At 43.4% G+C, this 13,696-nt stretch overlaps 1 protein-coding gene across 8 annotated transcripts in view; it reads right to left on the reverse strand.

Moving 5' to 3' along the window:
* Positions 1-13,696, reverse strand: part of LOC112982201 (CUGBP Elav-like family member 4) — a 717,445-nt gene that overhangs the window by 39,651 nt on the left and 664,098 nt on the right. For 4 of the 8 annotated variants that reach the window (XM_026098419.2, XM_026098417.2, XM_026098418.2 and 1 more), the window contains exon 11: positions 9,971-10,054. In XM_026098419.2, the coding sequence (XP_025954204.1) occupies positions 9,971-10,054 (84 nt within the window). Of the gene's footprint in view, positions 1-9,910; positions 10,055-13,696 lie in introns of all 8 variants that reach the window. The other 4 variants (XM_026098415.2, XM_026098413.2, XM_026098412.2 and 1 more) reach the window with 1 other exon arrangement.

Here is a 13,696-nt window from a genome sequence, read left to right on the forward strand (position 1 = left end):
ATTAAAAGCGGAGAGAATATAATACAAACACATCTTCATGGGGTTTAACAGAAGAGCTTTTTGATCATAGGCTTTATCTGATCCTTGTTCCATCTAGCTTTTAATAATCCATTTACAGAAATCAACTGCAAACTAATAATGAGCACCGCATCATTTCCTCATCTTCCTTCTACTTAACATTAGGCTGCAACGCCTATACAGTCATCTTTAAACTACTCCTAAGCATTCCTACTTCAATGTTTTTTCACTGCTTTTGATCATCTGCAGACATATTAGCTACTGGAGAAATATATATATGTGTATGTATGTACACACATATGAATATATAATATATAACAGATGAGGACTGGGGAAGCGTGGCCTGGATTTAGGATGATGTTGAGTTTAACTGGGGATTTGAGATGGAGGAAACTGGGAATGCTTAAGACAGGTATGGGTTTTATGGGGGGATCTGCAAGTTGTTATCCTGATGATAACCTTTGAGGATGGCAATATATACTACATGAAATCCCCATCTGGGGATTATTTTTGATTTTAGCTTGCTTACTTGAAAAGTGAGGATATCAGATGCACCGATACATTAAAAGAATGAGAAGGTTGCAAAGTGAAGCACTCAGGAGTTAGAAAATGCAAGAACTGATGTTATCTCTGAAACTTCAATTCTATATTTTGTATATGCATTATGACATTGCTTCTAATCATACATTTCTGTATTCTTCTTTTGCATGGCATCCTTGTTTTAATTACTATAGAGCATGAATGTGTTTGGGGAATGCGTAACGGTGAGGGAGATGGCAATATATTAGACTCATTATTACAAATGTTAGAACATGGTCAGTAAACAAGGCAGTGTAAGGATGGTTTTGCAGTTATACAGCCAAATGCCACCTTGGAGAACTGGACTTGATCTGTATTTCTGCCATAACATCCCAGTTATGCTGAGTAAATCATAGTTTACAGACTTCCTTAATAAAATCTCCTAGGCTACTTCTATACTAGTAAATAGGGCAGGCTCTGAATGCAAATTGCACAACATGGCTTGCATCTATATGGCTAACCTCTCTTAGCCCTCAAAAGAGGGTGGCCTTTTGGCTATATTGCCAACTGGGAACAGTCCCTGGCCGTTGTCATCGCTGAGACCATGTCCAAGCATTGTCCAGCAGGGAGCTAACTGGCATCGGCTCAAGTACACAAGCCAGTGGCATACAAACATATATCAAAAAAAGACAGTTATGGCAGACCCTCATTAGTTTACCAGCAAAGCTGAAGCCTTACTGCCTGTTCCTCTTTTCCCTTGTGCTCAGTGTGAGACCTGAGATTTCCCTGGCAAAAAAGCTGTGTGCCTCTACCTGCATCTGAAGTTGACAGGAACATTGAATGTCCTACATCATGTTAAATACTTTGAGAAAACAAGCAAACAGAGCAGCCAAGCTCGTGGCATCTCATATTAGGCATCCAAGATAAGTAAACAGTTTTGAATGTCTTTCTATGCCTCACCATCCCCTTGGTAAAATGAGGACAACATGCGCACTATGAAAATGCTGTTACTCAGCTCTGTGAACCTCTCAAATGCTCTGCTGGGAAGGACCTTAGAAAAGCAGATGAGGAAATAATAATAAATTCATATTCATAGCAGGGTTTGAATACTGTGCAGGAAGGAAGGCCTGGGGCCAAGCACAGAGCTGTGAGGATCTGTTGAACAGCTGCTCAGTAACTAGCTAGCTGACAGACTTCAAAATACTGAACAGCAGTCCTGTGCAGTGAATGAGAAAGGATAGATGGATATAAAGAAGTTGAAGATAGATAGATGTGGAGATGGATGGATGGTTGGATGGACTAATTCTACAGTTCAGGTTCACCTTGTATGAAACAAGTTTCCTTGGGAAAACAAAAATAAATGTAACAGATAGCCAAAGTGCTGCGGTGGGTTTCCAATTTCACAAAAGCGGAATGATGTAAGTCTACTCTCTGCAGATCAATCATCTTGAGTTCAGAAATGGACCCCCCTGTTTGTGGGTTTTTTTTTTTAAGGGCTCATTAATGTGTTTGGACTGCCTCCAGACCTGTACTGATCCATCAACAGAATGTGTGAAGACAAGATAAAGTGCCATTTTAGGGATCCTGGCATTGTATCCCAGGCCACACAGTTGTCATGCCCATGCCCCATGCTGTGAAAGCTGGTATGGTGCAAGGAAGTTGAACTAAAGTAGCACAAGCAACCCTCCTCTGGCATTTCCGCATGTGTGGGTGTTCGCATTTGGAACTATACTATCCTTGGAGCATAGGTAGGACCAGCTGTATACAATTAGACCCAGCATTCATCCACTCTCTAACATCAAAGGTTCTTTTAGGGGAAGTTGCAATAAATAGCATGCTGTGCAGGCACATATGAGATAGTCTGCCCTATCACATTCTTTTCCTAATTCCCAGTGCCAAAAGATTGGTTTGAAGCCCAGAGCACTAAGTTTTTAATCATCTCTTTCAAAACTCCTTTTTTTTCCGTTTCTTCTGGCATTAACTCTTATAAGTGGTCATTTCCATTAGTCACATAAATTGCCATTCCCTCTTTGAAGTTCACTAAATGAGTAGCCACAAAGACCCTGCAGTAATGAATTCCTCCATCTAATTACACCATAAGTGAAAATATATCAAATGACTATGTAAGTGTGTATGTGAGTAGGTATGTACAAACATATACATAACTTTTAAACATATTCTAGATGCGAACTATATCACTTGGATGGAGAGATGGACAGAATAGCGATAGACATAGCTGGACAGATAGAAGATAGATTCTGCTAACATATTCTTGTCTAATACATTGTTAAGCTACAAAAGAAAGCAGAAGTCTCTGTGTACAATGTATAGATTTTCTTTAATGTGAGTTATTGGGAAAAGGCAGAGCTGTCTCTTTAACTGGAGAGCTGCAAACAGCTGTTCCTTATGCATACATGCTTGCTTGGTCTGAAAGTTTTGGTAAGTCAGTGCATAACTGACAGTTAGATTTATCTCCCCAATAAGCAATCAACATTATAATAAAGGAAAAATGCTTTCAGTGCACCTTTGAGAGTGCATCAGAAATTAATCTAAACATCAAATTAATTATAGTTTGTAAATGAATAGTGGCTCACAGCCCTAATACTTCTCCCGCTCCTCCTCCTCCCCCCCAAACCTCCCCCAACTGACTGCAATGGCTGGAGGTGCTGTGTGGTGAGTTTGATGAAAAGCTCCTTCTCTTTCTTACTCGCAGGACTATTAGCTGGAGAAGTGTCCCTTCCTTACTCCACGGGTCTGAAGTCGCAGAGCCTGGCTGCTTTGCATTAAAATAGAGCATGTCTAGCAAGTAAAGTCTTGTGCCTCCCTCTCTTTTTACCTGGGAGCCCCAAGCACCCCTTTGATGGTGTCTTGCTCCTCCTGCCCTACTTTCCAATGAACCTGGGCTCCTCATGAGTCTCTTCTTGGTGGTCTGGCTGTCTGTGCCAGGCCCTGGAGAACAGGGCAGGCCTCAACAAGCTAGTGCTGAGCTGAACTGAAACATCCTGGGGGGGGTCTGGCATGCCTAATGTGCCTGGAAAATTGGCTCCAAATTGCCTCAACTCGGGCACTCAAATTAGTGGGCTCTTTCCCTACAGTTGAGCTTTGGTCTGTAGCCCATAGCTGCATGGGTATGACCATCTGAAATTGCCCAGGGATCTGAGACAGAATTTATTGCCACTAAATCATTCAAAGTAAAGGACATGGCCTAATTCCATGGACTACAGGGAGAAAGTTTGGGGTAGAGACTTTTCTTAGGAAATTTGAAAGCAAGTTAAAAGTAAAAATTAAAAAAAAAAATCTGAATTTAATCATAGTACTGTTAACAGCAGCAAGCAGAGCTCCACCTCTCTCCCAACTGGTTTCTAGTAACTTCTCTGTTGAGAAAGGCTATTTTCCAAAGGAAGAATCAGAGGGAAAGAAATTAATTTGAGCTCACAAATAATTTTCATCTGTGGATTTTAAAGCACAGTGTCCTGCTACAAGATGGGGAAACTGAGGCCCACAGACCAGTTGACCCATGATCACCCAAACAGGACAGACACACAGGACTGGAATTTCTGACTCTTACACCACTCTACTCCCGGCCTTGCTCATTTCCCTAGACAAATTTAAGGAGAGCTGACTTTTTCATTAAATGAGAAACTGGCAGCTTTGGCAGGATGCGTTGGAGGCACATTGTGAGCAGGTGCTGAGCAATATTTTTTCGGTGTACCTCAGAGTCTGTTCTTACTCTCCCATGTCTTATGGAGTGCTGCCAATGCACTTCAGACCTGACCTACAATGCCCCTGGTTCCAGGGCGCTGCATAGTTTTGCTGATGCCCCAATCTCTTGATGTTTACCTTGTTCTTATTCAACTTCCAGGTTGAAATGCTGTAGACAGTTGCGACCTGCTTGCTGCCCTGCATCTCCCACCCTACCTTTCTGCCACCACACTGCAGTCTTGAACTGCCACAATATGTTTTTAATAATATGATACAAGCTCTGCCTATTCCCCAGCCCTTCTCCTGAGCTTCACCCTCTCCTGTGTCCAGCCGTCATTCCTCACTGCTTTTCTCACCTTTAATCTCTCTCCTTTGGCTCCTTTGTTTCTTTTCACAAGCTAGAAGCCAGAAAATGTTGAGTAGGAAATAAAAGGAAAATATTTAACACTGAGAGTAATTAACTGCTATGTCCCTCAGCAAATGGTGTCTTCTTTCTTTTGGCATCTTCAAAGAACACAGGACATTTCACCAGATGGGGTGGCCCACTAGCAGCTGTACAGTGGACTCCCTGGAGGAATCTGGGATGAAGCTTGATATCCATGTTGCACCAAGAGTTAAACAAGATGGTCCCTTTAGTCCATATAAATCTATGGTTCTAAGAAGCCATCACAGTATGTAGTCAAAGCTAGAACACTTACTGCTTTGCTTCATATGCGACATTTCAAAAAGGGTTGGCACATCACTACTGTCAATGTGAGCATCCCTCTGGGATGCACAGAAGAGGAGAAAAGCAACCAGAGGACGTGGTCACTGCCACTCCAGGGTGGCGGACTATGAACTGAACCATGGTTTTGCTATGGGCGCAACAGAGGCTCCTCACAACCTCCCCAGGTCATTGTCCCATGGGGAGAAATGGACACTGGAAGCCTCCTCAGGCCAGAGGGTATGCGGAATTGCACAAACTGAGGGGACATGCACAGTGCCTGCTGCTCAATGATGTGCAAAGAGCCAGCAGAGGCAGGTGCTCGTCACTCTCAGAGAGGGGTGACTGAACAAATGAATTTCCACATGCACCAGTATAGCAATTTCTCTGGTTTTAATTTATCTACATCTTATTTGACAACTTAGGGTAATCATTTGGCCTCTGCTGTTCCATCTATGTCCTCGTTTTTCTAATTTCTGTCATGTCTTCCTAATTAATATTGCCCAAACCTATCCTTTTCTCACTCTCTTCTCTGTTAAAACATTTTCCTAGAACATGGCTGTCTCTATATTTCACTATTTTAATGTCTGCAAATGACTTCTCAAAATGTGTCCTGTGTGACAACAGTGAGTGCTTATGAAATTAGGCCTGTATCATAGCATCATGCTGCCACAGAGGCGGAGTTAGCCATGTGTGGGTAATGTGAAGACTTGCTCTTCTCGCATTGACTACTTGTCCCAGCAGCCTTAATTACATCATTTTACCACAGTTTTTCTTTTTATCTTGTACACAAACTGGTCACACTAAAATAATCTGCATGTCTGAGAAGGGAACTATCACTGGAACTGTTATGACCAGCATACAGATATGTTGCATGCCCTTTGGCAATTAGTAGATATCTACACACAGAAAACCCACACACGTGGTGGGAAGGTGAGAGACTCAGTGCAGTCTCTGCCTTGTGCAGAGACAAGATACAGCCCCAGGATCCTGCAGAAGTTGAAGCTCAGACTGCCATAAACTGTGCCTCTGCATGAGCCGCTGGGTCTCAGATCAGCCTGCCCTGTGAACGGGAGTCACTGGCTTCAAGGAGCATCTGATTAAGGGTAATTTTTCCTGCGTGAGACAACAATTCCTGCTGTGGCCCTATCATTTCTCTAGGAATGGACAGCATGCCCCAAGTGAGGAGAAACAGGCTGACAGTAAAAGAAGTGTATGGGAAGAAGCTACAGACATTTACTGGACAGTGAGTGAAGGAATAGCAGGTGAGGAGAGAGAAGGACAAAAGTGTGAAGGGCTTTGAAGGTGAAATCAATAAGTTTGAATACAAGAGGGCTGAAAAGGCAGCTCCTGTGGAGAATCCCAAAGAGATGTTGGTGTGGTCAGTGCGGCAGAGGCTCAGCCCTTGCTATAGGTAGGATGTTGGTAAGTGGGAGGGAGGAGTGTGGTCTGCACATGGACATGTTTCAGCTGCCTCAGGAAAGGGAAAAAATAAAAAACAGAGGCTTGAAAAATTGTAGAAGGAGAAAAGAGAGGATTTGGATTGAATCTGGATGTGTGCAGCAAGATGAAAGTCTTGGGCAAAGACAGCTCTCAATTTAAATGAGTTCTTTTCAGTGAGAAATCAGAGTTGTTTCTCAGACAGTCTTACCCACTATAGCAAGCAGACCTTCAGTGGAAAACAACAGACATATTTTGACCATTTTCACATTTTTTGCATGAATTTTCACCACATTGGTGCTTGCTTTAGTTCCCATTCCTTGCTGCTCTGTGTCAGTCATGAGGCTGCCTCTGAATGGGGAATGTGAAAGGCTTCATGACCACAGCGCAGCTTCTGCAGAGCACATAAGTGCTAAATTGTTCTCTGCAGGATGTGTGACTCCAGGAAACCAGGAGAAGGGCTTATGACTAATCTTGTTTTCTTTCTAACACTCCCATGGCTGCCCCTACGCTGTCCTGCCCTTAGTGGCCAAAGCAGATACTGCATCTGTCTTTGTGCTGGAAACACAGTGGAGGATTCAGAGCCAAGAGGGAAAGAATAAAGGTCCTTTTTTGAAATGCTACACCACCGACTCACGCATTTTGGGCCAGTTACTTACAGGTAGTTCAACAGTGAGAGAAAAGCAGCAAATGAAGTGTTTTCTGTTCCTGTGGAAAAAGCATGGTGACATTTTTCTCCACAGAATTTTTTAAGTTTGTCTTAAGCAGGACTTCTTGACAATTTCTCGACAACCTGGGGCTAGACTCTGTTACAGCAATTTACTTGGGATCTGCATAGCAGATACATTTTAAAAGGTCATATAATGGTGGAATATCTTTCTGGGACCAGACAGAACTGTCCCCCCAGGCTACCAGTTGGAGAGCTCTGGCTGGGTTAAAAAAAAGTGAAACAGAATGCAAATGCTGTGTTTTTACATGTTGAGTTTTGGGAAATGTTTAAGTAGAAAAGGAAAGAATTTTTTTACTTTCAAAATTAACAAAATATCCTTCTTCTCCTTTAGGAAAAAGTAATTTTCCCCTAGAAAAAAATCTCAACTTTCTGGACAAAAAATGATCATCAGCTCCAGCTTCAGTGGACTTAGCAAAACAAATGAAAGGCCTGATTATCTGTGATACCCCAATGTTTTTGCATTGTTCTAAATTTGAAGGTCAGCAGGATAGGAGGTTTTGAAGAGCAATGTGATATACTTGTGATAATTATCTGCCTTTATTTCTGCTATTTCTATGCCTCTGGAGATGGTGCATGTGGCAGTGCAGTCAACATGTTTGTCTAAGACTAACAGTCACATCAGGTGCACAGCTCTAAGGGAAACTGAGTTAGTCAGAGAAAACTGGGCTACTCTGATCTAATGCCCAAGATCCCAAACTGTCTGGACTTGGATATGAGAAGCTAATACAAGGTGACCGAGATTCACTCTCTCTTGATCTCTGTAATTCATATTTTTGCTTGCCTGCGGGCTTGAGGGCTACACATCCAAAGGGCATCTTCCTGCTTTCTGGCTGGAATATCCTACCATTAGTTTTGGAGGTTACTGCATCAAACAAGTTGTGTTTTAGGTTCTCTTCTCACAGTAAGGCTCACAGTTAAGATAAATTTATGCTTAGATCCATCAATCCCTACTCAGCTATTAGCCACAACCTCACAGCGCTTTGGAAGCAGCAATAAGGTCAGCTCCATGACGCTGCCCCACAAACTAAATATGTGTTATCATCCTCCTTAAGCCTTGTAGCCAGAGAGCTTTTGAAATAAGAGGAGAAAAAGTAAATCACTGCCCAGAAGATACTCTCTTTTACTGGACTTGACTCTCACCTCACTTCTTCCCCATTTACCCTTGGTCTTCTTCCTTGTGAATATGAAGAGAGCAAGGCTCAGTATGCCCCTAAATATTATTTGTGATAGGAATGGCAATCTCATTGACAAAGCTCCATTTCTATCCCACTGATATCCTTGGAGCATTAGCTTTCAATGTTACCTAAAATTGTGCTGGTCTGCTCATTTTGTTCTGAGCTTTAATATGGTTAAGGCTCTAAAAACGCAGGTGGACTCTGGGGAGAATGTGTCTAACCCATAGTTTCCCTTTTGAACCTCCCAGCTGCTTCCTCACACTAAAGCCTTTTGTCATTTATTCTTCTAGTGCTTGAGGCTGCAGGAACCCAATGACTGCTGATGAAGGGGGACACGGTGTCACCTCACATTAGGGGACAGGGCTCCTTCAATCAAAGAGCAAAATAGCCTGTTCAGATACTCTGTGACTGGGCGGGAAGAACTGTGTACAGAGAAGTGGCACAAAACTCTTGGAAGTACTCTGTCATGCACCAAAGCTAGCAAGGAAAGAACCAAGAGCTGCAGGAGGTGGGCTGTCCAGGAGGGGAAGGGGGAAGGCAGCATGGGAGGGAAGCATAATGTGGGGACTGAGAGTGGCTTTAAAACCAAATGAAACTCCAACAAGTCTTAAGTCTGGAATTTTGCCCAAGAGGCAGAGTCCAGATCAGCTGCAAGTAACTGGGAAAAAGAAAAGCAATAGTTTGGTTCCCACTGCACTTTTCATAGAAAGTGTGCAAAGAATGTGGGATGGTGGAGAACGAGAAATTGCACATCCCACTGTTGGGCGTAAGGATGGGGGTGATTCCTTGTTCCCCAGGTGGGATGGGACCAAACGTGGCAGGGTGCCCAACCCACAGCACTGCCCAAGGGACACTTTACAGCAACACCCTCGCAAACAGCGGGGTCCCACTGAGACATCATGCACTCATCGCCATGCGGCTGTTGGCCAGCTGAGCCCTGAGTCAGTGTTCTCTCTGTGGGTGCACCTTGGGGTGGCCTTACCCAGTGGACTGCAGGCAACTGAGGCTCTGCTCTGCTCAGACTCCAAGCTGGTGGAGTTGAGCCAGTGGCAAGGCCAGAGCCATGTGAGCGCAGTGCTGCTTTCAAGTGGGTAAACCTAGCCTCTCAGCACAGTGTATTAGCTGAGGGTTAGCTTGGGTTACTTGCATCTGCTTTATACCCATTGTAGAGTTGCCCTCAGTTTCTGTCTTACCTTCAGCCCCACAACCTGTTTTTCCCTTCCATTAGATAGAAATTAGATAGAAATTCCCCTTCTGCCACATGCTCCCACTACTGACCCCATCAGCATTCCACCTACCCCCTGGCCCCATCCATTTTGCTCCAGGTATTTCAGTCTCTTCTGCACACCCCCACCTCCCCTTCCAAGGGGTGGTATTTTCCACCCCATCACCGCATCCACAGCACCCAGCTGCTGGTGAGATGCCAGTCCTTCACCTCTAAGCAGCGCACACAGTTCTGAGCATGAGACAATTAGGAGAGAAAGAGGGAAGGGGGAAAGTATCGACAGGAGTAAATCGAGAGAAATCATAAAGCTTAAGCAGAGAGAAAGCAGTTTGAAAGGTAAAGTATTCAGAGAAAGCCCTTTCCTGGATGAATCTAATTGTTTTGTTATCTTTACCCACCAAAGCATTTACTTTGGTTTGTCGCCCGATCCACAAACACTTTCGAGGAGATGACATTACCGAAAGGCAGGAACATCTGCATCAGCTCAGCATCCCCAAACTCCTGGGGCAGATGGTAGATAAACAGGTTACAGCCCTCTGGTCCTGTGAAGAGAGGAGGAAGACTCATGAATGGAGAGGAATAGGATATAAGAAAGCACATGGTGGAGATTTACTTTGGTGTCCCCTCTCTGGCTGGTGAGGGGTCTTTTCTAGGAATCAGTCTGTACACCTTGCCTTACAGAGTCTTGGTAAAATGGTTCCCTGCATTCCTCTGCACATCTGCCAAAGTCTGGCTTTCCTCTGCTGGGAAACAGTAGCTGGGGGATGTGTTTTCAGAATCTTTTTTTGGCTAATCTGTGCACTGTTACTGTTTAGTCCTCTTTAGAAAACTTCATGACTAACAACGAAGCATCTGTCATAACAACCCTCCCTTATTTGGCTACATTGGTCTCCAAAACCAGAGGAACAGAGAAAGCAGAAGACCAGGAACTCAAAGGTCAACCAGAGTCTATGCTGATGTGGTTAACCTCAGGACAGATGTCAGGAAAAAAAATCTAGTGATAGAAGAATGCAGTAGTACACATGGCCATGGAAAGATGGAATGGAGGAATAAAAACAAAAGGAATGAAAGGTGCCATTCATAGTTATCCTTTGTTCCTCATAATCTCATTTAATCTGTAGAGTATGGGGTGACCCCCCCACTAATCCTTGCCTCTCTCAGTGTCTGCATGCAGAAGTTTCATTATCCTTCTCGTGTCTGTGTGAAGACTGCAATAACAAGTAGAACCAGATACACAAACCCACCATCTTATTTTGTTTTGTAGAATTTTACATTCAGCCCCCAGCCCAATTCAGCCCTGAGACTCCCCCAAAGCTGGAGGGTTTGGCCATGTCCTCCCATTCTAGAGGGTTCAGCAAGAAAGAGGACAGATGGGTCTAAATCCAAAATATGAGACTTCACGACAGGAATTCTTTTTCCTTAGTGCTGTAGGAAATATTATTACAGTCTTCAGAGGGTGCTTGGAAGAATATCCAGAGAAGAGTCTTTGGTTGGAAAATGCATTTTTTTTAAAAGTTGAGACTCTCAGAAAATATTCTGTTGAAATTACATTTTGGAGCAGAAAAGTGAAAAAACCTGCCTCTGCTTGAAGGCGCAGGAATAAAACTTCTTAAGTATTAAAGTGTAAAGTGTACTCTACCTGTAGCAGAAGTCCAAAAGGAAATATTTGTTTCCATGTGATTTTGTTGAAAAAAAAGTAAGTGTTTCAACCATTTGCATTGTTCACTGGCAGAAAACTGCATAGTTTGAGGAGGCAGAGATTGATTTTTTCCTTGGGATTATTTCCAAGGGGATTTCCAGTTTCTGGCCAGCTTTGCACTGACCTCGATAGGTAACTCTAGCTCTGGTTTGCTCTGGAGGGGCTGAGGTGAATTAGTGCATGTCCCCTGCCACAAGGTAAGAGGACAGAGGGAAATGGGGTTTTCTCCTTCCCCCCAGCCCATGCACCTGTGACCTGACTGAGCCAGCCTTCTCCCATTCATGACTGGGGCACGGTATGGGGAAAGAAAGAGTTTTTTTTTTTTTAATACTCTCGCTTTCTTCATCAGGGCATAATTACAGTGTCATAACAGAGCAAATTACAACTTTGCCTTTCCTGTTAGGGAGAGGAGTTCGCCTAGATGCTCCCACCTTTTATTAGCCATTACTCATCCCCCCGGCTGGCAGGAGAAGTACGTCGAAGTCAGGATTCTGACAGATGCCCATTTAAAGCTCATTAAAATTCCTGGGCCTCAGCGTGATTGAAGTCACAGGCTCTCCACATTTCCTTTTGGATTAATGGAAAATGAAGCCCTAATGAATATTTGCTAAGCACAATTTTCCCCACTAATTTGCTAAAAGGACTGTCACGAAGGAACAGCTGATCCTTTGCATCTCACGCATTTCCTAGAGGTCATGAGGATGGTGACAGGGTTTCTTCCAAATGGAGGGATAGTGGTATGGTGGGATAATTAACTAATTAGGCACCCAGTCATCTGCTTAGCTAAATTACTTTTGAACCTCAGTGGCCCACATTCAGACTCCCCTGTTTCATGCCAAGCTCTTCCATCCCTCCCCCCAATGCCGTCTGTCTCTTCCTTAGTCTCCCCAATCAACAACTATCCCTTTCCCAGTCCTTGCTGCAGTGCAGTTCCACCCAATGTGGCATTATTGGCAAGATAAACTAGATATGTGACAGTCTGAAAGTGTTAAACAAACACTGGCCCCCTTAGGTGTCTGTTAGAGTAGAAGAAAACTCTGCCCAGGAGAAGACCATGGTCCAGAATAGCAGAGAAAAATTCATTTGTTCATCCGAACATACCCCAGAGCACTTCTGCTGTGGGATTTGAGATCCGCATTTCAATAGAATGGGTAAAATTTGGCCTTGCTGCAATTAGTGGCAAAATTCCCACTGACATCACCAGAGCCAGCAGTTTGCTCTGCAAAACTGGCAAATTCTTTCGAAAATGCCAGCTGCATTTCCTGGGGTCTTGGATGTGTTGTGCATGAGGAGGGATTCTGCCTGCATGTGCTGAGAAACACCTACTAAGGCATAAGGCAGATCAGGAGGCATGTAACTTCATCTACACCAAGTTTTGAGGTTGGCTCAAGGAGAGAACAACCCTTAGCTAACCTTGAAATCAGCACTGCCTCACACTGCTGAGAGACCAAGAGGGAGAGACCAGGGAGGATGTAAAAGGGCAGAGACCTCCCTAAAAGCTCAGTTCTGCGCCAAAACATGGATGTGAAATCCATGCTGTGGCTTCCTGCACAGACTCAGACATTTAAGGCCAAACTCATTTTGTTGCTAACTAAAGAGGATTTTTGCTAATTTCCAGTGCTGCAAACTTCACCTGCTACTGAAAAACAACCTGGGCTAGTTTGATTTGTTTTCCTACCCTCACATATAAAAATACTGGCATTAGGATTAAACAACCGATTTCTTGTTAAACCCATCCATCCGTAAGTTGTCTTTTACAGTTAGACTTCTCAGTGAAGAATTCACAAAACTAGGCTTTCTCTGTCTCTACTCTTCTACCTTGTCTCTTTTGCTTGAGTCAAGTAAATCTGGGCACTGCATGGAAAACTACACATGTATGTATATGGCTGCCCCTTTGCGCATATATATAGATTTTTGAGAAGCTGAACTCAGGAAATGTTCACCTCAGAATGCTATGAAAAGCAAGTTAGTTCTCAGTGCACCTGTGCAATGAGTTTTAAATCAGGATCACTGGAAAGAGAGGAATATCACAGTTGGAAAGGCAAAATCTCACTGAAGACTTCAACTGTCAAGAGAAAGGTCTTGTTTTGGACTGAGTTAATTATTGGAGACCATTACACTTGGCAGTTCAGGGCTGAATATAGTGCCAGAATGCTTTACCAAACACATTAACACTGATTTCCGAAAGTCAACTAAAGATTCAGCCCTAAAAATGCTTTATGAGAAGAGAATCAAGGTTCATTTTTACCCTGGCACCTACCTGACTCTTGGATTTATTGCCTAAAATAATATGTATTTCTGTTCATTAATATAGAGATACCATGATTCGAACAAAAGGGAAAGAAAAGTAGTAAGAAATGTGTTTTATGAATGGTTTGTATATTACATGCAAATCATGATGGATAATGGAAAAACCTGCTAATAAGGGCACTGGAGCACATGGTAGAGAGCTCCACAGTGGATCCATGTTGATTTGGTCTAGTGG

This window comes from Dromaius novaehollandiae, chromosome W (genome assembly GCF_036370855.1).
Source record: "Dromaius novaehollandiae isolate bDroNov1 chromosome W, bDroNov1.hap1, whole genome shotgun sequence".
Lineage (NCBI taxonomy): Eukaryota > Metazoa > Chordata > Aves > Casuariiformes > Dromaiidae > Dromaius > Dromaius novaehollandiae.